Source organism: Sciurus vulgaris, assembly GCF_902686455.1.
Source record: "Sciurus vulgaris genome assembly, chromosome: 10".
In the NCBI taxonomy this organism is placed as follows: Eukaryota; Metazoa; Chordata; class Mammalia; order Rodentia; family Sciuridae; genus Sciurus; species Sciurus vulgaris.
The window spans coordinates 84,689,127-84,712,664 of NC_136470.1; the positions used below are offsets into that span (position 1 = coordinate 84,689,127).

The following is a 23,538-nucleotide window of genomic DNA, read 5'->3' on the forward strand; positions in this document are numbered from 1 at the left end:
ATATTTACATATATATGTATAAATATTTATATATAGTAAATAGTTTTTTATATTGGGGGGTCTCCTTATATTGCCCAGGTGGGTTTTGAACTTTTGGGCTCAAATGATCCTCCTGCCCCAGTCTCCTGAGGAGCTAGACTATAGGTATTACCACACCTGGCATATTGATTTATTTAACTATAGTTTATTAATTTTCACTATTATACATTGTTCTCTGGTGGAAATATTCTACAGTTTATTCATCAATTCTCTTTGGGAAAACTTCAGTTTTGCACTTTTATAAACAATACACCTCTGTACATCTTAGTACATGCCTCTGTATGTAGACAAGAGCAGAGTTACTAGTTCCTATAGTTTGGATTTGGAATGTTTCCTTAAGGTTCCCTAAAGACTGGCTCCCCATGGTGGCACTATTGGGAAATGGTAGAACCTTTAACAGGTGGGGCCTAGTGAGAGGTTTTTAGGTCATAGGGTGTATTCCCTCAAAGGAGACTACATGATCCTGTTCTCTTATTTTCTCTCTCCTTCTTTTCTTCCTGGACTTCACTAAATGAAGAGCTTGCTCCACTATGTGCTCCCCATTATGATATGCTGCCTTGCCACAGGCCCAAAAGTAACAGGGACAATCAATCATAGATTGGAACCCCCAAAAGTGCTATCCTAAATAAGTTTCTCTTTATAAGTTGTTTATCTCAGGTATTTGTTGTATTAACAGAAAGCTAATACACTGTGGTAATAAGACTAGGACATCATTATCTTTATTAGATAATATTATTTTTCAAAGTGATTTCACACTCTTTTTCTGTATGTAAATTCCTATTGCTCCACATCATCTCCAATACTTGGCATTATCAGACTTTTAGAGTTTGCTGATCTGATTGGTATCAAATGCTAACTCACTTTAGTTTTAATTTCCATTACCATAATGACCAATTTAATTCTTTCATGTGTCAGCCATGTATATTACTTCTTCCATGAAAGGCCTGCTCTTGTGACCATTTTTCTACTGAATTTTCTTTTCCTTAGGAATTTCTTTTTTTATATATTCTGGATAGCAATCCTTTGTCATTATTGTCTGGCAAATATCTTTTCGCAGCTTGAAGTGATTATGAGTCTTTTCATTAACTAAATTGATTACTCTTAATGAGGCTTAAATTGTCTATTTGTTTACTTATAGCTTTTTTGGTTTATATTTTCTTCAAGAAATAGTTTGTAACCTTAAAGTCATAAAGATTTTAAAAATAGGCCTTAAAGTTTTGTTTACATGAGGTAAGCATTAGGAATTATTTTTTCCATATTAAAAAATTATCTCAGCATCTACTCTTTCCACAATGATATCATTTATCAAATTATCATAAATGAATGGTTTTGTTTAAGGATTTTCTGTCATAGTCCATGTGTATGTTTATCTTTTTAAAATATAAATAAGATACCGTTTTAATGACCACAACTTCATAGAAAGTCTTATTTGATAAAATTATTCTTCCTTGTTCTTCAAAAACCTCTTGAGTATTTTTGTGTTTTCTTTGCCACGTCCATTTAGAATTAGCTTGTCAAAATTTATGAAAAATTCTGATGAGTCATATGAGAATTCTGTTAAATCTCTGGTTAAATTTAGGGAAAATTTACATTAGTGTGACATCATTTTCCTTTCTTTGAACATGATACATATTTCCATTTATTTAGATCTCCTTTACTGCCCTTCAGTAAAGTTTATGATTTTCTCCATTAAGGTCTTATCCATTTTAAGAAATGTTTTAGGCAATCTACATTTTTGGTTGCTATTATATATGTATTAAAAAACATAACTTCAGCAGGACTTGGTGATGCATGCCAGTAATCTTAGCAGTTTGGGAGGCTGAAGCAGGAGGATCAAAAGTTGAAGACCAGCCTCAGCAAATTGGTGAGGCCTTAAGCAACTCGGTGAGAACCTATCTCTAAATAAAATACAAAAAAGTACTTGGGATGTGGCTCAGTGGCTAAGTGCCCCTGATTTCAATCTGCAGTACTAAAAACAAAAACTAAACAGAACAAAACAAAATAATTTCAAATTGTGGTTGTTGCCTACACATTAACATACCCAGTGGATTGTGTGGTGTATAGGTTATGTCTAGCAAACTTGCTAAACTCTTTGATAGTGTGTTGTATATTGCTTTGAGTTTGTGTAAAGTTCTCTATAATTGTATCATCTATAATGAATGGATATTTGTTTTCTTGCATTCCACTTTATGTTTTGCTTATGTTATTATAGCTACACTTACTGGAGTCTTTGCTGTAAAGTTGAATAGAAGTAATTACAATAGAATTGAAGTGTAAAGTTAGCCAGTTGTTTATGATGAGTGTGGAAAACATCTTGTTTATGATTTGCAATAGTTATTTCTAATATGTGACCATTTGGGGTGATTTACATAGAGAATCTATTCAGTTAAAGTATCTATTCTTAGTTTGGTTGTTGTTTAAGACATAAATGCCTTATTTTAATATTCTTTTTATCCTGAATCTACTGAGATACCACCATTACAAGATTTTTTTTGCCTTTTTCCCCCCCTGGTGCTAAGGATCAAATGTAGGACTTAGTGTATGCTAAGCCTGTATTCCATTACTAAGTTATCCCCAGGACAAGACTTTTCTGGTTTTTTTTTCCCCTTTCTGTGAATATGGTGACTTACATAGACTTCCAAATGTTCAATTGGGAAGTCACATGCTAGCACTGGGCTGGAAGTCAGGGGCCAGTGTTCAAGATCCAGCCTTGCCATTAAATTGTGACCTTTGGAAAGCAACTTTTTATCTCTGAAACTTGGTGCTCCTTCACAAGTTTGAGTAAATTGTCTTAAGACCCTTCTACTGCTCACATTCCATAAATAAGAACAAATGAATGAATGTGTGATGTCAGACTGCAGAGAGCTGAAGGGGAGATGGCATAAGAACATAAGGTTAGTGATGGAGAAAAACAGGGGAAGGGAAGATAAAATTACATCTTAAATGTCCCCTTTTGTTTACAACTTTCTGGCAAGAAATTATGAATATCCTGAGTCTCAGTGACTTACCTGCTATTTGTTTGTTCAAAAATATATCTTGTATCTGGCTGTTTTTTGAAGAGTCTTCCCACCTGAAGTTCTCAGATGTCCTAGCATTTGTATACTGAGACACAGTACTAAAAAGATAAAGCTTGAGGCCTAGGTGGAAAAAAGAAAGGGGTACTATTTTCTGACATTCATAAGAGGAGATTCACATATGCTTTTGTTCGAGTTCATCCTGGAGTTTAACAGATGGTGTGTCTTGATTCTCCTAAAGACCTGCTACTTGAAAAAGTAAAATAAACGTTTTATTAAATGAATGGAAATCTTGGGTTATTAACATTATTTCTCTCATTAGCACAATCTTCATCTACAAAATAAAGGTAAAATAATCACAGAGCTATTGAAAATGGTGTAAAGGCAAAGTTTTGAAAAGGTGAAGTTACTCTCCTCTGATCTGATTCTTATTTTCCTTTCCAGGTAAGGATTTGTACTTACCTCTATCAGGTCACTCAGAATCTAGACTCCTTGAAAGCAGAAACTCTGTTTTATGTCTGTATCCCTCAAGGTGCCTAGTGCACAGTAGGTTCTCAGTGTCTGACAAGTATTCCTAGTACAGAGGGAATACGAGTGTAAGAAGTCAGCCAATTGCTGGTGAGGATGGAAACCCCTCAGCCCCACCTCCGGAGACCATTCACTTGGATCCAGCTTTAGAAAGGAAAAGTTATTTATTTGCAGGGTTCAGACAGAGGGTGGTGAAGTGATTTTAGAACACGTCAGACCTCAGCTCAGCTGTGCTTCCAGGGAAGAGTGGGGCTTTCACACTCCGTGGCACCATGCTTGCTTGAAGAGACATTCTGGTTCTCTGAGGACCATATGGAAAAGCAAATGATGTAAAAAATGAATCACAGTAAGGGGTTACAAGAAAAAGAAACAGAGATTATCTGACTCAAAAAGAATTCCACACATAGGCAAGTGAATGTAATAAGAAGTTTATTGGATTTCTAAATATAATCAAGTTGTTGCAGTTCTTTTACAGAAAAAAATATGATTTCATATTTATTCTTATAGAGCACTGGAAAAACATAATTGGTAGAAAAAACTGATAGAAGGTAAATAAAATCATGTTTTAATAGAGTTGAATAACGTATAAATACAGAAGAAAATACCCAAATCACTTGCTTACAACAGGCTTTATTCTCTTATTTTCATAAGGAGTCATGTGTGCTATTTTGGATGTGTTAGTGATGGTTCATGACGTAGTGAATAAAAATGCAATTTTCTCAAAATAAAGTAACAAACAGAAACCTACATTTTAGGAATATCATGGCTCTGTCAATATCTCATATGTGAAAATAAAAGTCATATTCTCTATTTTTTTGTGTGGCTTTCTCTGAAGCCGGGGATGCTATTCAATGTCTGCTCAGAACCTGCCTTGGGTAGATACATTCAGCATGCAGAAAGCCTGGCTTCTTCCTGACTCCTTCTTGTACTTGATCTGTCCACTTATAAGCATCATTTAACCTTTATATAAAACTATCTCTCCTTCCCCCTCAACTGAGTTTCACCAAATGGAAATAAAAGGGGACTAGCTATGGAACAGAGATCCATGCCATTGCAGTCAGACACATTCTGTTTTCCACATAAGGCGCCTCTTACATAAACAGGGGTGAGGGCAGGATCATCAGAGTGAGGCTCAGAGCAAGGCCATGCTGTGCTCTTTTCCAGTTCATTTGTTTCTTTCCAAGGAGGAAAAAAGCCTCTGCAACCCAATGCCTTTATGACATTACACAGAGATTTCTGAACTCTTCTAGTACTCAAATCTGATTCTCAAACAGATTACTATTGACTAGGGTTGAAATCAGATAAGGTAAAAACAGAAAAGGAACATCAACAGGAAGGTTAGCATTTTTAGTGAAGAGTACCACCCTTCTCCAAAGAACTGACCAGTCTCATGAAACGGTGGGTACTAAAAAAGGTTGCCATGCTCCTGAAATTATTAAACAGTGCTCTGTTGTACACTTCTGGTTATGTAAGGGGCTCCTTATGTGGAAAACAGAATGGTGTTTCACTGCAGTGACACTGGATCTGTCTTCTGTCGCTTGTTCCCCTTTACTTCCATTTAGTGAAACTGGGTGGGGTGGGAAAAAACTTTGGAACCAACAGGACATCAATAGCCTCCTTGGAGAAAGACTAAGAAGTGGACATATCACACTTGCCTCAAACAGAGGCATATTCAAGTGTATATGGAGCCATCTGATTTAGAAGGAAAGGGAGAGGCTTGGCAAGTGTAATCTGCCAGCTGGTTGAGTCAGACGACACATTGAGAACAATCTTTTTTGGAATCATGTCCTCCCTTCAACCCTTCTACAGTCATGCTCTGTCTGCCTCGTCCTATCTACCTGGACCCTCTCCTACTGCCACCACTGGTAAGAATTCGTTCTTCTAGGCTATGTTGCTGCTTTATCAACAATATCGATAGTTCTTTAGTCACTGACAGAACTATGGAAACAAAAGTCATCAAATAGCATGTACTACTACTATCTTTAGGAGTCAGAGTAAAAATGCTCTAAGAATCTGGCAGAGACATTTGGACCCCTGAGCCTCCAATCTCCAAAGCCAAGACTTTTCTTTAGTTTTCTCTGGTAGCCTGAGAGATAAAAGAAGAAACAAGCTGACACTCTAAATCACCAATGCTTAGTTTATAAAACACACATATAGCACACATCCTAATACAAACCTGGCTCTATTAATTCCTTACATGTCTTTAATTTTCCTGGTTAAATGTTTCAATTCCACAAAGCAAAATATAGGAAACCTCAGCAATATGCCACCATTCTTGGGATATAAATAAAAAGTGGCTGTATCAGCAAGGAAGGCTCTGGGAATGTGCTTGCAGCCCATTCTATGGTAGCCACTCAAGGGGATATTGGATATGAGTGACTTTCTCCCATTTGGCGTGGTTTCCCTTCTCAGCACCTACTCCTTCTGATGGTATGCTTTTGAAGGCTGAGCAGTACGACTCTGGGTACCGTGTGTACATACATATGTAGGAATAACGTTTATGTTTCTCAGAATAGGCACTTTTTGAAGGCAGTAAATCTAAAAGTAAAGTTAATAGAGCCTATATTTAGTGCTCATCTTCTCACTTTGCTGATGTGTATGCTGAACAGAAGATCACAGATTTGAGTCAGTCTCGCAAAGAGGCCGGAGTTGGCAAGTGGCTATATTCAGAGCTGGGGAAGTCTTGCCAACTCTACTGTAGCTGTTAAGAGGCAGACTTGGAGAAGGTGCAGTCATTTTCTCAAAGGTGATGGCACAGAAGGAGAAAAGCCTGTGACAAAGCCATGAAATAAAAGCTTGGGTGTATGGCAAGGGAAAAGCTACTGTCCTCAGGCTCAGCAACTCCCTGTCACATCTACTTTATGCCATAGATGCACTACTTAGAAAGTTCTTTCCCTTTCCTTTCTTTTCCTTTTTTAAAAAATACATCTCATAATTGCACATATTCCCATGATTAGCAGGCAGTAGAGAGAAGCCCCAAATCTGTTGAGTAATGATAAAGGTGTAGGGCAAAAGACAAAGCAAAAAAAAAAAAAAAAAAAAAAAAAAAAACAACAAAATAACTCCCTGCATAAAGAACATGCAAAAATTCAATGCTACATCCAGCTGTCAAAGTTTTACATCTAAGTTTAAATTTTTACTTAAGGCACATTATACCACATGATCATCTTATTCATGCTAAAGAATCAGACAATCATGTGTCATCTTTAATTCTATTTGCTCTTTGATGTGTTTCCTGAAAAAGAATGAAGACATAATTCAGATTTTTAGAGGGGAAATATTCTAACTGTGTTTAATGAGGAAATAATTCTTGGATAATTTGCTCATCAGCTTTCCCAAGGGAATAAATGGGTAGTAAAAGGAAGAAAGTCATTTAAAAATGATTTTGCTACTACTTCACTGTAAAATATTGATAAGATTTAGTTTCTGGCGTCCTAAATCTCTTTCATCAAGGATTCATTGCAGTTCAGTCTTTTCACTTGAGCGAGACGGATGGCATGATCCATGCTGGCTCAATTGGTTACATAGTGGGAGGTCTGAAGTACTGAGACTTTTTAGGCACTGAGTTGTTGATGCTGCTGACATCCTTCTAGAAACGCAGCAGAAAGGACACAGGTGGTTACTGAAATGCACATGCTGCCCAACAACTCCCTTTTATTATTTGATGATTAAAATATAAGGCCATTCCTATTGTTTGCATTTAACTTATGAAAATCCTCTTCTCCTGTGTTTGAAGGAATGGAACATGTTGGGTAGATACATTGTAACCTGACTAAGCTATTCTCCCATTTCTGTTTTATAATTACTAAGGGAGCATCACTATCACCTAAAGAGAGAGAGAGAGAGGAGAAAAAATGGATTTTTTCCCTTTTATGTTTACATCCCCCCCAAGAAAGAAAAAAAAAAAGGAGAAATATGTCTAGGAAAAGCTAGCTTTTCACATTTTGCATTTTCTAAACTAGTTCAGAAATAGAGTTAAATAATTTGGTGAGGAAAGATATTCAGAATGAATATTTACTCCCTTATGATGGAGGAAGCGGATTTGGGAAAGCAACCATTCTTCCTATGCCTCAGTATGAAGCAAAGCAGGCACCATACAAAATGGCAACACAATGCATAGAGAATAATGGCCCGAGAATAGTTCTTTACCCTTTTCTTGACAGATAGAAATATAAAGAGGGAATCAAGCAAGAGAGATAAATACCTTAGTTTCCACCCCACCACAAATTGCTTTGGCATATTTTAAGAGATAAATGGATCCATACAAATTTAAATAGCTTTTCTTTTCTTTTTTTCCTTTTTTTTTTTTTCATCAGCTACAAAAATGGGTCAGGAGTTGGAATTATTAATTTTCTGGCCTAAAAAGCCAAGTGTTTTAAAATAAGATTCCTCTTTTGGGGGATCAGCCTTCTTGGAAGGTGTGTGTGTGTGTGTGTGTGTGTGTGTGTGTGTGTGTATGCGTATTTTAAAAACAACATGATTATATATTCCCTAAATCTGGAGGACTATAGGGAATGGGAGAAAATTTTTCATTAGTTTTTTATTTCTTTACATTATGTAAAGATAAACATTGTGGCTGATTTGTAAAGATATTTGAAAAAAAAAAAAAGGAGTGTGGGGCGGATTAAATAAAGGACTGCTTTTTCATATTTGGCTGCTTGTTGTCCTTTTATTCCCTATAATAAGATGTCACAGTTCTGCTGAGTCTTTGCTCAGGTGTACTCATCTAGATAATTGTGAAGGGTGCTCAAAATTCTGCTTCTATTAATCCATTCTTAGGGCGGGGTATTTCACCTACGCCGCAACACTTCCGCTCCATCAGCCATAACACCCATCAAACCTCACAGGAAGACAGTGCCTCTGAATGTGCCTTCTCAGCCCAGGCCGCCACTCTACGGTGCTGCTGATGTCTCCTGTACTTCTCAGGTGGAAAGACTGGGCAGTGGGGAAAGGCCATTTGTTGCTTAACTTGGCTCTCCTTAATTCCAGGGAATAAGCACATGAATGGTGAGATTGCTTTGACAGATGGTACTAGACTCTAGGGAGGGAAATGCCTAGAAAAAAAATCAAAGGTTTCCTAAACAAGGACTGTGCCTTCTTCTACCACAACTTTGATTAGAGAGCCCTATAAGGATCCTGCCTGCAGCCTTCCTGGAGATCTAATGTGGAGAAAGAATATTTTTCTTTCAATCAGTTCACAGATTACAACTTAGGGCAAGCCACTGCAAGAGAGAAAAGAGAGGAAGTCAAAAAGTCAAGAGCATACCCCAGAGGCACATCTTCCTAAGGGATGCAGCTCAAGAGGAAGGAGGTCCATTTGTTGAACGGTTATTAGAGCAACTTATGGAATGCATGGTGAAGGCCTCCAAGTGGGTTATTCAGAAACAACATAGTACCAAGCTCCTTGTGATGAGGATATATCAATCACAAACCTACAACAGCCTGGGAAATTCAGTCTTTCAAATGGCAAGGGCCAAGTCTCAGAAATGCCATTGGTCCCATAGCCTTTGTTCAGACATTTCAAGGCCATGGGTTGGCTGGATAGGAAGTGTCTCTTATGACACCATACACTTGATGGGTTCTCAATAAATGTGGACTTAGAAATGAATACGCACTGTTTAGTTACAGCAGTTTCTGCCTGTGCAGTTCATATACCTGACCTACAGCAGAGTGGCTTGTCTTAAGGATGAAGTCACCTCTGCACGCCATTGAATTCTAAATGATATCGTCTCAGCTGATGTTTTGGACCCGGCAGTTCCAGAGAGGTTTTCAGTTAATGTGATGTAAACTAACTCTCTCTGGGGAAATATGCCTCCATGAGCTTCTCTGCCAGTTGTCTGGTCTGTCAGTGATCTTCCCCCCACCCCCATCTTCATCACAGTGCCAATCACACAGAACACAAGATGACACAGAGGATGTGTGAGGGTGCTCTAAGTGACCCCAAACAGCACAGCACTCAGGTGGATTTGCCACTGATAGCCACCTGGCCTCTGTGAACTTCCCTGAATGATTTCAAAAAGGGAGAGCAGCAGCCTATGAGCAGTATATGCTGTCCCCTGAAAGAGTACTGACCGTGCAAGACCTAAGTACCGCCCCAAATTCGCCACTTATCAGCTATCTAGCTTCTGGCAAGTCACATAAGGATTCTGAACTTCAGCTTTCTCCTCTAGGATAAGGGTAGTAATAATCTTCCTCTTAGGGCTATTTCATGTATGAAGGCAGTTTTTAATACTAATTAATACGAATTCCTAAGAATTAGTATTTTTAAAGCTCAGAAAGCCACTCCCAGGTGCTGGCCAGGAAGGCTGAGGGCAGGATCCTTATAGGGCTCTCTAATGCAAAGTTGGGGTAGAAGAAGGCACAGTCCTTGTTCTCCCAGAGTCTAAGGAATATTAATTCAATTAAACAGTAATTCAGGAAATAAGAAAGAATGTATGTTTCTACATAAAACTACAGCATAACATAACCCCTTTCCTTCCCTTATCAGAAGTAATGAGTTTTCTACAGTTTCATTATCTTTTGCTTTTGACTTTTTCCTTGTTAGAGCTAAAGATTACACACTGACATTTCCCAACATTTTTAAGGTCATCAGCAGGAGATCAGATAAATGGAATGTATTGTTCATGGGTTAGTTACTGGGGGAAGGCATGAAGCTATATAACAGCTCTCAGAACAGTTTGTCATTTGAATAAGAAAGCACAACCAGCAAAAAACTCATAAATGCTAATATCTGACCCTCTGATAATCCTTTGAACTATTTTAGAGATGTTTAAAGATTTTTATAATCTTCAGCTAAAAATCAAAGGATTTTTATAAAAGTAATGCTTCCTTTAAAAACAAAACAATGTAAGGAAAATGGAGGGAGCAGCAACATTTTATTACCTAATGATGCAGGCTTGATTTGTGGCACCAAGAACATAAGACTCAAAGGTTAGTTCTGTTCAAAGTCAGGTGGTGCCTGGAAGGAAGACAGAAATGGAAGACCCCAAGGGTAATGAGTTCCTTGACACAGGTGCTGATTAAGCAGAGACTGGATTAGCACCAGGATTCTCCTGCTGTGCCTTAAATACTCTTCCTTCAACTGCAAATCAAATTGATGGAATCGACTCAAGATTTCTTATCAAATTTCATGTCATCCATGAAGCCTTACAGATGCCACTGCCACATCCCCTCCTATGGGGTGGGTACAGATTGAACCTGTTTGATCTTATTGCAGTTGACCTGAATTGAAGTCACTCAGGGGCCGATTCTCTTACAGTGATTAGGCAAAGATTATTAAGGGATGAAGATGAATAAGGGATAAAGACAAAACTTGAGAGGAACTATGGACTTCTGAGGATAGTGTATAATTGATCATGGAGGGAAGGTGTTGCCTTGGTCTGAATCTCAAAGTCAAAAAGCCAGAAAGTAGTTGTACAGAACTTAAAAGTGCCCAAAACTTCTCATTCAGTATAGGAGCATACGTAAAAATGTCCTGTTCTTGAGAAGACAGGGAAAAGGCTGAAGGGAATAGGCTGAAGAGACTTTACGAATCAACCAAGTGGGGATCTCAGGGATGACATGGGCATATTAGCTTACTTCCTACTTTCCAAACAACTCTGATTTTATCAGCATCAAAAACTGGACCTTTTGGGTGATTCCAATTCCATTTACTTTTAACCCCAAACAAAGTGTTTTCATCCAGTCTGACCCAGGGTGATTGCTAAGTTTCACTAAGTAGACTGAAAGAGAATTAGGAAATATTTTGGGGTCCTGCTGATAAAAAAAGGAGCAGAAGAGTAGTGGGAGTTGATGCTGTATTAATAAACAAGGAATAGTTGGGAATTGGTGATATGAGACCTAAAGAGGCAAAGATTCGGACATTAGATTTTGGACTGTAGATTGGTTTTGTGTAGCTCCAGAGCTATTACATACCAGACAATCTAAGAAGATTTAGGATAGTAATTAGGAAAAATAGCAGAGGAGATTCAGATATTAACAAAGTCCATGATTCTTTTTACTTAGGGACAACATTGGTGTCTGGGGTTGTCTAGAACTCTCTACACTAGTGCGGAACACAAGATAACATGGTCACATTTGCCTCATTCTTAGTACAGTATACTACTTTTAGGGTTGAGAACTGAATTTCGAAGCTACATTTGGCGATATGATGACTGAATGCACTTGTGGCTGTTGTTAGGGAATGGCTATTACAGTTAGATGAATAAGGTTTTCTCTTGTTACTCTTCAAATGGATGAATATCTTGAAAAACTTAACCAAGTCATATAGTAGGAAAGACTTACTGAAAGTTAAGTATTACAAAGGAATTAGCTGTAGGGTATTCTTTTATCTGTACTATATATAAGTATTTGTAGAATATTAACTTTTGCTTTTAAGAAAGGGTAGAAGGAGAGTTATTTATTACTGTGGTTGGAAACTGCTATAAATTAGATAACAACCAGAAAATAAAGAGCAAAGGTTTTAGTAATTTCTTTAGAACTTCAATCACTTAAATAAAAATCTATCTTTCACACAGCCCTTCACAAAATAAACCATATGCATGCTGGCTAACTAAAATAGAGCCTACAACTTTTTGCGCATGGAACAGGAAAGTTAAATAGACAAAGGAATTAGGACCTGTTTTTTTCTGTAATGAAGGGAAAATAGGCCTTTGATCCATATTCCAAGAAAAACTGTGGTACTGACCCATCCCCTGAAAATATTGTGATTAAATTATTAAGATTTAATAGTATCTTTATGGGCTAAGTGCTGATATGTGTCAAAATAGAATACAATTATATAGTACCAGCAAAAACATAATTATTTTGTGGTCAAAATGTTTTGGATTTAAAAACAATTATCTTAACCTAGACTTAGAAAGATTACCTGGCATATGATTGAGAAAACTAGATCAGTCATAAATGAATTTGCTGAGACTCTGTTACCTGAGTCCCTTATACAATTCCTTAAAATACAGCTAAAAGCCTAGGATTATCTCATTTCACTCTATGAATAAACAAATCCTGAAATGTATGTCCCTGTAAAGGAAGATTTTTCTGGATGACATATATATTTTCTGGTAGCCTTCCTCCCTTAATCTAATCATGATTCCATAAGGATCAGAATATATCAAGCTTCATTTGTGAAAAGCTCAAATAGGGCAGCATTAGTAGGTAGAATGAAAAGAAGGAAGGGGCGAGGAATGTAGAGAAGGTGGGAAGGTGGGAAGGAGAGAAGAAAGGAAGAAGGAGGGAGGGAGGGAGGGAGGGATTAAGAATTCTCACCAATCACAGCAGTTGGGGTAGATTAGCTTTTAAAGGTTTTGACAAAGCTCTGCCAAACCAACACCGGCCTCATGAGAAGAGTTCCCTTCTGATCATCTGTTCAGTACCTAACTTCACCTGAAATGTTCATGGTTGTAGCACCACGTTCATGATTTTCTCAGGACCAGGATTCCCAACTTGTTCAGTTTACTATTAAGTAAAACAATAGACAAAGCTAAGTCAATTTTTATAAGTGGATATGCTGAATGGGTGGGAAAGGCTCAGTTTCAAGTCTCTTGTCTTCAGTATTTGACTACAACTAGAATTAAGTCAAATCATGAACACTAACAGCATCCAATATGTCAGAATATTTTCAAAATTTAGAAACCCACGAGGTTCTTCTAAAAGGAGAAAAGAAGTACTATTAGACTACATTAAGATGAAAGTTCAGACTTTTTAAATTTTTTAGAATTTAAAAAAAAATTTTTTTCACTTTTTTTGGTAAGTATAGATCTTTGAGATTTGGAGATTATTATTATTATTATTATTTACTCTTCCGTGCATTATCTGTAGTAGTGTAAATAGGTTATTTAAAAGTAAGGCACAATTATAGGTTGCTTTTGGATTGTCTCCCATGAAAGTGTACCAAAAGAGCCATCCCAGGAAATGGACTTGAGGCACATTTTGCAGAGGTATCTTTTTCAGTTTGCTGGTTTCCTACAGATGGCTAAAGCAGGGGTATGGGATATGCTGTCATATTTCATTCATAACACACATGTACTGTAGCTCTCGGCAACAGATGGACAATCGCTTGTTTAAACTACAAATGTGAAATACTAAGGTAGAATAGCAATATTTCTAGAAATGTATATGAAAAAAAAATGCCTTTCCAAGCCAAGAGGAATGGTGAGAGGCTGTGAGGTTACATCAGTGTTTCCCTGATCTCCCTAGCAGCTGCCATAATTTTCCCAACACCCTTCAAAACTTGATAATGGAAGGATCAGGGGCAGCCGACACAGATTTGACAAGAGAAGCCCAAACCATATCAAATAGAAATAACACTGTTGTTCCTGACTGGTTCACATTAATAGGATTTTTACTAACTCGGAAAATGGTTAGAAGTTCTGTTTTCAGAGTTCTGTCTATATTCTATTAACTCTCTACTGTATCCTCATTGAAAAAGCACTCTCTTCTTCCTCTGGACCCAAATAGAACATAGTTGTTTAATATAGAGTTTCATATTCTTTAAACATCACAATAAACATCTTTGTAGAATCTTTCACAGGAAACAGTTAGTGTTGACAAGTCCACCTCATTAATCAGCATATTCCCCATGAAGTAATTTTGATCACAGCAGTTACAATACATTAATGATAAGGAAAAAAACCCCACATCTCACAACCTTGACCTTACATTGGAACACATGACTTATTTTTGGGTTTTAAAGGTGATCTACTTACCAACAGACTATTCATTAATTCAATTTGGGCTGGGGATCCAAAAAATTAATAATCTTATTTTGGTCTTGGGGTAAAGGTCAGAGGCAGAGTGCCTGACTAGCATGCACAAAGCCCTGGGTTCAAGCCCCAGAATTGCAAAAAATGAAAACAAATGTCTTATTTTTTGAAATGGTGTATAAAGGCCATGGCGTAGTGGAATTTTCTTCCTTTTCCACGTGTCCGTGTTACACAGAAATACCAAATAGTGCTTTTGATAATTTTTAAAAACTGGTATAATTTTACAAACTTTTTCCTACAGACTATGATTTTTTTCTATTACTTATATATTTAAATGATATTATGCAATACATCAAAAGACAATATTAGTATACTCATTAAGGTAATATGATCTTTAAATCTCTGTTAATAGGCAAGATTTCATATAACTAAAACAGTAAAGAGTGACTTGACATTGTTTAAACCAAATGATTAATAGAAAAAGACAAGTAATAGAAATCATATATTTAAGAAGTCCTAAAATAAAATATGATAGGATCCTTTCCTTATTAGGCATTGTGAAAGAAGAAAAAATCTAAATCTAAATACTTCTGTATATGTATGTGTGCACATTCTTTATTATAAAAGTATCAGTCTATATTAAAAAGAGATTTACTTTAAAAAATCTTTGGTAAAGACATTCTGAGGTTATGTGATAAGAATGTACTATAAAGATCGTAAGCAAGCAGATCTCTGCTGGCAGTGCCACAGTGGTGGGCCTGTGACAGTCTCATAACTTTCTTTCGGCATGTAAACATTTGGTTACATAAGGACTTAAATGTAACAAGCAGGGCGTTATTGCATTTTTATAGTTTAAATATTTCATAAATTCCTCCTCTTTTGGCAAAATTTCTAATAATATGACTGCATTTCCAGAGATAAAACCTTTCCCTCAATAAACTGGACTCTTTGCTTTTGGCCTAAAGACAATTTCCCCAAAATATTTCAGAGTAAACATGTGAATGAATCAACTTAAGTAGGCTATATTAGCACCGCAATTGTCTAATAGTCAGTGCTAAGGGCATCAGCACAGTCTGGCCTTTAATTTAGAGCACAGGAACTCTGAGACATGGTGCCATTTTATCCTAAACTCACATGCTGGCCCTAAGTGAATCTCATTATATTTCACATTATGAGAAATATAAGATCCAAGATAAGAGAAGCAAGGTAAGAACAGGACAGTGGTCAAAGGAAGCTCTTACAATTTATAACTTTGGTAGTTCTAACACAAAACAATTCACTGATAAAAGCAAATAAGACACAGATTAATTTAGATGAGCTGTAGTGACCACAAGGTGAACAATATCTTATTTAAAAAAATCACTTTTATGATAATTCCTATTCAAGTAAAGCAAATTTAACGAGAATTCCTGAGGCATGGGTTGTAATTTAAAACATGCACAAAATATTCTAGATGTTAAAATTAAAAAAAAAAAAATTAAATTCAAGGTAGAAAACCTTCACTTTTATGATTATGAAAAAGATATTTGTGGAATAAGGGAAGGGTATGCAGGGATTCATTATATTATTATTATTATTTATACCTTCTTGTATATTTAAAATATTCCATAATTTAAAAGTATATACTTAAGGGGGATATGAAAAACAGTTTAAGAAATCTCATCCCAAAATATGTGATTAGTTTATATAAGCTGGCAACTTGCCATTGCTAAGCTAGGTGTCTCTCCTTAAATGAAACATGCTAGAACTTAATAAATATGTTTCTGCAGTTGGCAAGCAAATGTTTCACTGGCTAATAAGAGTTTGAATAAAGATTCTAGGCAGAGATTCTGCATATTTTTAGCTCAAAAAGACAATTTTTTTCAGTGATTGTCTTTGCAAGTGTGGTGTAAATGTCACATTGATGATATGAAAATGTCTCCTGCAGCATGTAATTTGAGTTGCAGAAGGATTATGAGAATAATAAAACTCTGCTTTCAAAATCTTTTCAAGCTTTCCTCTTTTTTTTTTTTTTAATGTAAACTACATAAAGCCACACAACTTTTTGTGTGTTCTGATTTGCAATTGGTGGCAAAAAACAAAACAAAACAAAAAAAAAGACCTAGACCTAGGAGTTTAAAGAGAGAGAGAGAGAGAGAGAGAGAGAAAGAAGGTATCTGAACATTTTTTTATGGGTATCTTTCTCTAGAGAAAATGTCAATTTTGGTGATGTGTTTGGCTATTAGGAAAAAAAATCACAATGTCTTAGATGAAAAGCAGGATAATATTGGAAATGCCACAAATGCAAGTTTGTCTGTATTGTGTCCAGGTAGTGTGAAAAAGGAAAATCTTAAGGTAGTATTGTGGGAAAATAATGGACTTTTCAAATGTACCCCCCAAATTCTGTGTGTGGCATGTCCTTCCTGTACTTCCTTCAGAAAAGGACTAAAGCTTGGTTCTGTTTCCCTATTCATTAGCTATTGGTCGATAACTGTTTTCAAAGGAGGTTTGACCACTGGTCGCTGCAGATTTTAAATTTGGATGGTTGTGAATTAAATTTGGGTTTGTTTTAATCGACATATTTTACAACTTAAATTGTTTATAGCCTAACATAGATATTGTGTATTTTTTCTCCAAGGGACACGAGTGGTGTGCAGAACAGAAAAATGTACTTTCCAAAACATAGCAAAATAATGGCTAACCTTCAGAGTCACAGGCAACGTGGAAGTGATAGGACGGAGACTTCTAAAAGCACCTGTGAGTTGGCAGAGTGACCCAGGAAAAACTGTGTGACAGCAAATACCACACTAAAAAAAGTCATTCAACCAGATGAAAAGTGAGACAAACATAGGGATTAAAAGTTACAGGAATGCAGAAGTGAATGGGATGGGGCATAATCCGTGCAAAAATGTTGAAGTACTTGGAACAAAGGCCCATCGAGGCCCTACATGATTAAATGTGAAATGTGTACTTGGTAAGAATATAAAAACAAAACAAAACAAAACTCATAAACTATGTGTTTCTACATAAAATTTAACAGCAAATGAAGCACAGAGACCATCCCATAATTTGATTGCCTTGTCAATATTTTCCTAGTTTTTTCTTATTTCTTTCTTGTGTCTCATTCTTCTCAGCGCCATACACTAAGCTGCTAAACAGACCACTGAATCTAAAGGTCAGTGCTCGCCTTGGCGGTCAACACCCTGATGCGCGTAGAGTTGCAGGTCTTGCAGAGGATGTGTCCATCCAAGGGGTAGCAGCCTTGGTTGTCTCCTTCAGATAAGAGACCACCACAATCCTAGGGAAAAGGAAGACAGTTGGAAAACTGTAAATGAAAATGTAAATACATTCAGGAAACCCAATTTCTTAAGATTTCTATTCAAGGCCTCCAAGACTTGGTCACTCACTCCCTCTTCAGCCTCACATATGCTAGCCCACTCTGTCCCTTCCCTCAGTTTATAATACAGTGTACCTTAAAATCAATCTGGATTATAGATGGGGAACATGAATACAGATGGAGTGAAATGACCTTCTTAAAGTCACTGACTATGAAATTCAAGTACAAGAAGAGAAGAGCTATGGATTTCAGCTCCCAGCTAGAAGTTTGCTCCCCAAACAACAAGAAGATTAAATAAAATTAGAGCCTTAATTCATCTTTACCCTTTTCATCAGTTTAAGACTCTCAAAAGGAATATATAGCTGCAGGCATGGATGTTTTTGGCTAATTCTGGGCAAAAGCCAAGTGTGAGATTCCTGCCAAGCAGAAGGGCCACCAACAGTTTCTGTATATTCAATTGTAGTAAGAAAATAAAATACTGGAGCAATAGTTTGTTGAATTTTCTAAAGCAGAGAGCAGGGTAGAGAGTAATGGATGCTAGCCTGGAATACAGTCCTATTACTGCCTGCTCCCTGCACAAGGACAATAATTTCTGCATTTTCTACATTACCAAGGTGCTAGTAGGGTCAAAGTGAGGAATGGTTGTGTATGTATTTTGAAAAAAGTTAAAGAGCTACACACTATTATGTTACTGTTGACAGACCCTCTGAGAGTTTGCTTTGGAAAGTGTTATATAGCAGTTAAATGTTAGCCTTGACTTTGGAGGATCTGGAAATTTCTTTGGAAAATAAATATAGAGAAGTTCACCTAGTGGTGTATGCCCTTGCTAACTTTGGGAGAAGCTCTAACAGGCCACAGCTGCTGCATACCTCGCCTCTGCTGTACACCACAGTGGCAAGGAGGCTAATGCAGCTCATGTCTACATGTGATGAATAATGAAATTCAAGTTCAAGTAGGGCATGGCCCAGAATACAATAGCAGCCACAGTTATGCTCTGCAGGAAGTGGGGCTTTACCAAAAAGAACAAGTGGACATACTGCTGTTCAAGAGGCCTTTAGGAAACCGGATAAAGGAAATAAAACCTCTTTATCACAGTAAAAAGAGAGAAGGATTTTTTAATGGATGGCACGTTTTTAAGATTCTAATGAGCTATGGTCTACAATCATCTGGATACCTTAAAGAACCCAGAGTCGACCACAGCATCAGAACCATCGATACCTAGAATCTTCGAACCAAAAGGAGACTGGCAGAGCAGCCGGTGTAGCCTCTGTGCTATACACACTGGGAAGGGGAAGGAGAGGGAAGTGACCTGTCCAGTGTGAGGCAGAGTTCCTGGCAGGACTAGGACCATGGCTGGCTCTCTTCTAGTTCAGTGTTCTTTCTGTTTTATGGTTTTGCTTCTAAAAATTTCTCAGAATTTTAAAGCAAATCTAATTTGTACAGCTGCCATTTTTCTGAGGAGGAAGGTACATTTGATGCAACTCTTAATGCAAAAGCCAAGAACATTTAAAAGTCAAAGTCTGTTGGTATGTACATCAAGTACAGGAGGAATGTTGGGAAGCCCTTCTCTGAGCCTCAGTATCTCCATCTGTAAAGTGATCTCTAAAGTATCTATCAGTTCTTATGCAGTCGTAATTCAGGCCACGTTAAAGATAACGGATGGACACTGCTATTCTCTTTACTTCCCCAATCATAAAACCTTGTGTAGAGGTTGTTAGCTTTTTATTATCTTTTCTCATATTAAGGCTGGAGAGAGGCATGCAACTTGGGCTCAAGGGCAAAACAAAGCACACTGCAGAAAACAGATGGTCAGTTTCTGCTCGGGCAGTGAATGGAATGAATGCAGTCCCAGAGAGCCAGGGTGGCCCTCACAGCCCTGCCAGCTGGTGTCCCGAGAGATCTCCTAGCTGGACTAGATGACTAATCTCATGCGGATGTGGGAATAAGGAAGTCCATTATTACCTCTCCCAGATAGAAGAAGGTGCTATGTTCTGAAATCTGCAGAGCTACTAGTAAATAAGAAAACTGTGGCAAAGAAGGGGGTCCGGGTAGAACTAAGATAAGAAATGTTTTAAAATCACTATCTGAATGTGGTAACCTTTCAACACTCAAATTATAGAACTTGCTGCACTTTGCTGTATTACTGTATTGCTTTATTACTGGCTACTGGACACTTCAGCCCACCTCCTCTGAGAAGTTTCTCTTGTCACTTCAGCCAGGTCAGCTTTATGTAGTCCCATACTACCTGTCACCCTTAGCAATGCTTTAGTGCCCAGTCAATGCTTGTGGTTCAATAAATGAATCTCCATGACGTTGAACAAGAAGCTCCACCCCTCTGAAATAAATGACCTGTTATCCTTTTCAGTGGGTGACAGATTTAGTGGCATCTCTACCCTATAGAAGTAGTTAACCAAAGCCATCAGAGCCAAAGTTGAACAGTCATAATAATAATAATAATAATAATAATAATAATAATAACTCCATTTCTCACTAATTTAATAATTAGCAATTGACAATGGCCTTTAATATACAAGTTTGTATTTCAGTCTCACAATCATATCTGGGGGAGTTATGAATTTGAGCCCTTGTATAAGTAGAAAAATTGAGACTGAGAGAGGTAAGGTGACTTAGCCAATGTCATTTGCATTATATGCCAGTATCAGATCTAAAACCCAAGTCTGCTAACACAGGCACCAAAGTATTTTCAAATTTAATAATTGCTACATTTATGAACATCCAGCTCTGATAGGCCTTCAAAGCCTGCCACGCACTGGCAGGGTGCGCAGTGCCCACCACAGACCTCACAGCGGTAGCAGTGCACGTGGAAATCACGATCCAGAGCCACAATACGGACAGTTTCCTCCTGGCCAGGGGCTGGCATGATAGGCTCCTTGCACACGGAACATCGGGGGGCAAACTTCCTAAAAACAGAAAGATCATTCTGGTTAGATACTAAGCACAGACTCTGACAAAGAGGTAAGACATACAAGGAAAAAGAGAAGATGAAAGTCCAGATTCAGGATACTTGCTCTCCTTTTCCTGTGACCTGAGCAAGTCACTCTACTTCTCTGGGTCTGCTTGCTCAACTGTAAAATGAGGGAGTTAGACTGTTGAGGTCCCTCTGGACAGTACATACTGTGGTATATGCCGAGGTAGAGGAGTGAGTGTGGGATCACTTTGGTAGAAGGACATTTCTTTTCCACACAGCATGTGGCATGGAATATACCCACATGCAGACTTCTGACAAGTCCTAGGCTAAAGAAAGGAAACAGTCCCAAAAGGCCCAGTCTTGGCTTTGACTTTAGTTTCTAGACCTTTTAATGCATTCTTCAAGCTCTGGACAAATATTCTGAAGTTGGTATATTTGCCTCCTTCCCACTCATTAGAGCCTTTTTCTTGGAAATGGGTCTTGAATTCCAAGAACCAACACAAGAAGCCTCAAATAGAGAGCTCTTCAAAATGGCAGTTCAATAGTGAATTGAAATACACATTGCACCAAATGTAAAATGGCCAAATCTGCATTCCCTGTATTCCCTTTTGTTTGAAAAGCTAAAGAACTGTCCGGTTCATTGTGCTTTAAAGGATTTTAGCACAATTAAAGACTATGCATATATAAACATACATTTGAATAAACACACACACATATACATTTGAATATATTTTTGAGGCTGTTGGTGAAATAATTTCAATATTTCTTAATTTCTTACCATTTCTTAATATGACCTATTGTCCCTAACATTATTCTCCCCTCTCATAACAGATTAACAGGCTGTAAATATAGGCCACTCACCCATCTGTATCCTCTGGAAATTAGGTGTGGCATTTATAAGGTGTGAAATGAGACATGATTTGAAATGGACTTGGTTAAGAACTAAAGAGATTTTTTAAAAAGAAAAAGAGACTGTGCAACTCAATTTCTTCATGGTAATGGGTTTAAGATTAATGATGTTAAAATTTATCTATTTGTAGTGAGACTTAAAAAGGAAATAATGATAGTAATCTAATACTTTGCAGAGCACTTTATGGTTGTCAAGGCATTTTTACATACATTATACTCTATATGTACATATTAATTTTCCTGGCAGCACCCAAAAGGCGTCTGTATGGCTGCAATCTAAATAAATATGAATTAAGCAGTAGATCAATTGATTGCTATGAAAGAAAAATTAAAAGGATCATGGTAGAACTGCAGTAGTAATCAGAGTTATTATAATTGGTATTTTATGTAAGAAGCTTATACAGTGGCAAAAAAATTGCTTTGGACTACCTGATTATTTTTGAATCTGGGTCATCAGTAGTGAAAAAAAAAGCAAACTTCTGATATCAACTGCAGAATTTCTTTTCCCAAAAACCACTGGGACTATAAACCCTGTGAGGGCAGAAATGTGTTTTGCTTATTATCGTTATCCATAAGATTTCCCCAACTTCATAAGCAGAATTACTTACTCTTCCAGGATACTTTTTTTTCATCCAATTTATTTATTTCTTGTGGAAATTATGTACACATCTTTGGGGGTCACTCAACTTGGAGTTCCAAAGAATGTGACTTTGCTCCATCTCTGACTAGTACAAAAAGAAGAAATCTCAACACTATTTAATGAAGTATCTGCCCTATTTCTCTATAAAAAAAGATGTTATTTGGCTTTTATGTTCAACCTCAAAGTTTTTCTTTGTAAAGACATAAACTGAACTCTTTCTTGCTCAGTAACAATTCTTTTCTACCACTTGGTCTCATTTCCATGATGGGCAATAATAAAGTGAAGAGAGAGGAGACATTCCATTGTGTTCCTGGGCTGGCAATTTGAGAAGGGCTCAAAGTCTCAGGTGGTCTCTCTCAAGGCTGAGTTCACTCAATGAACAACAATAATAATAATAGAAATAAATTTGATGAGAACACTTTTGATGGTCACAGCTGCCATTTACATTTATTGAGTGCTATCATGTGCCAGGTTCCGTTCCATACTTCATCCACTTGATATTACTTTCTATTGACAGCAACATTATGAGATAGAACTTTTATCACTTCTACTCTATAGTCAAGGGAGCAATAATGATTACCATCTTCTCATATTCATCCACTGGCTATCACCAAGTGGATGCTGATTAAACAAACAAATGGGTCAGGGTGCTGTTCCTACTAAGAAAGCAAAGGAAGTAAAATGAAGCCTCAAATGCACTGAAAAGAGCAGGTGAATCTGCTTTTCTGGGCTTCCTCACTGGGACGTATAGGGAAAAAAGGGATTCCAGTGCACCCTGAAATATTCCTGCATTTGTACTATTAATGTGTATGTGTGTGTGTGTGTGTGTGTGTGTGTGTGTGTGTGAATGCATACATACATATAATCTCTCATATTGTAAAAATAATTTAAGGTGGGTGCTGAACTTAACATATGTGTGTGTATAACACACACACACATACACACACACACACACACATATATATATATATAAAACACTATAAATCAGGCTGTGATAGGTACTATCTAGTGCAGATTTAGGAATTTGTCCTAATACAGAGAGGAAGATGTGAATTCTAAGATGGGGAGATCAGAGAACTCTAATTAGAGTTAATGGTAATTGGGTTTGGGCTTTAAGAATGGCCATTTAGGTGAAATGGGAAAGCGTATGTGTATGTGTCGAGTTGGTCTGCCAGGGTACTGAGTTCACACCAGTCATCTGAATTGACATCTGTGAAAGAGGTCATGCACAAAGAGCTGGGGACATAAACCAGCTTTGACCAAAGGTGGTTGTATAGAGAGCAGCCTATTGGCAAGGCCTCAGGATTCTGTACTTTGAGTGACAAGCTTCTGAAATACTCCTTGAGGTCTTGCTACTAGGCATCCCCTGCATTCCCTGTCAGGAAATTCCTTGCTTCCTGTTGAATTCACTCTTTAATCCCGCTTCCCTGAAGCCTGCTGGTCCCAAAGCTACGCCCTCTCTT

At 37.3% G+C, this 23,538-nt stretch overlaps 1 protein-coding gene across 20 annotated transcripts in view; it reads right to left on the reverse strand.

Annotated features, from left to right (window-relative positions):
- Window positions 1-13,302: 13,302 nt before the first annotated feature.
- Window positions 13,303-23,538, reverse strand: part of LPP (LIM domain containing preferred translocation partner in lipoma) — a 655,110-nt gene continuing 644,874 nt past the window's right edge. For all 20 annotated transcript variants that reach the window (XM_079155229.1, XM_079155218.1, XM_079155217.1 and 17 more), the window contains 2 exons: window positions 20,398-20,518; window positions 13,303-17,558 (listed from right to left, as the gene is read on the reverse strand). In XM_079155229.1, the coding sequence (XP_079011355.1) occupies window positions 17,430-17,558; window positions 20,398-20,518 (250 nt within the window). In that variant the 3' untranslated portion in view covers window positions 13,303-17,429. The remainder of the gene's footprint in view (window positions 17,559-20,397; window positions 20,519-23,538) is intronic.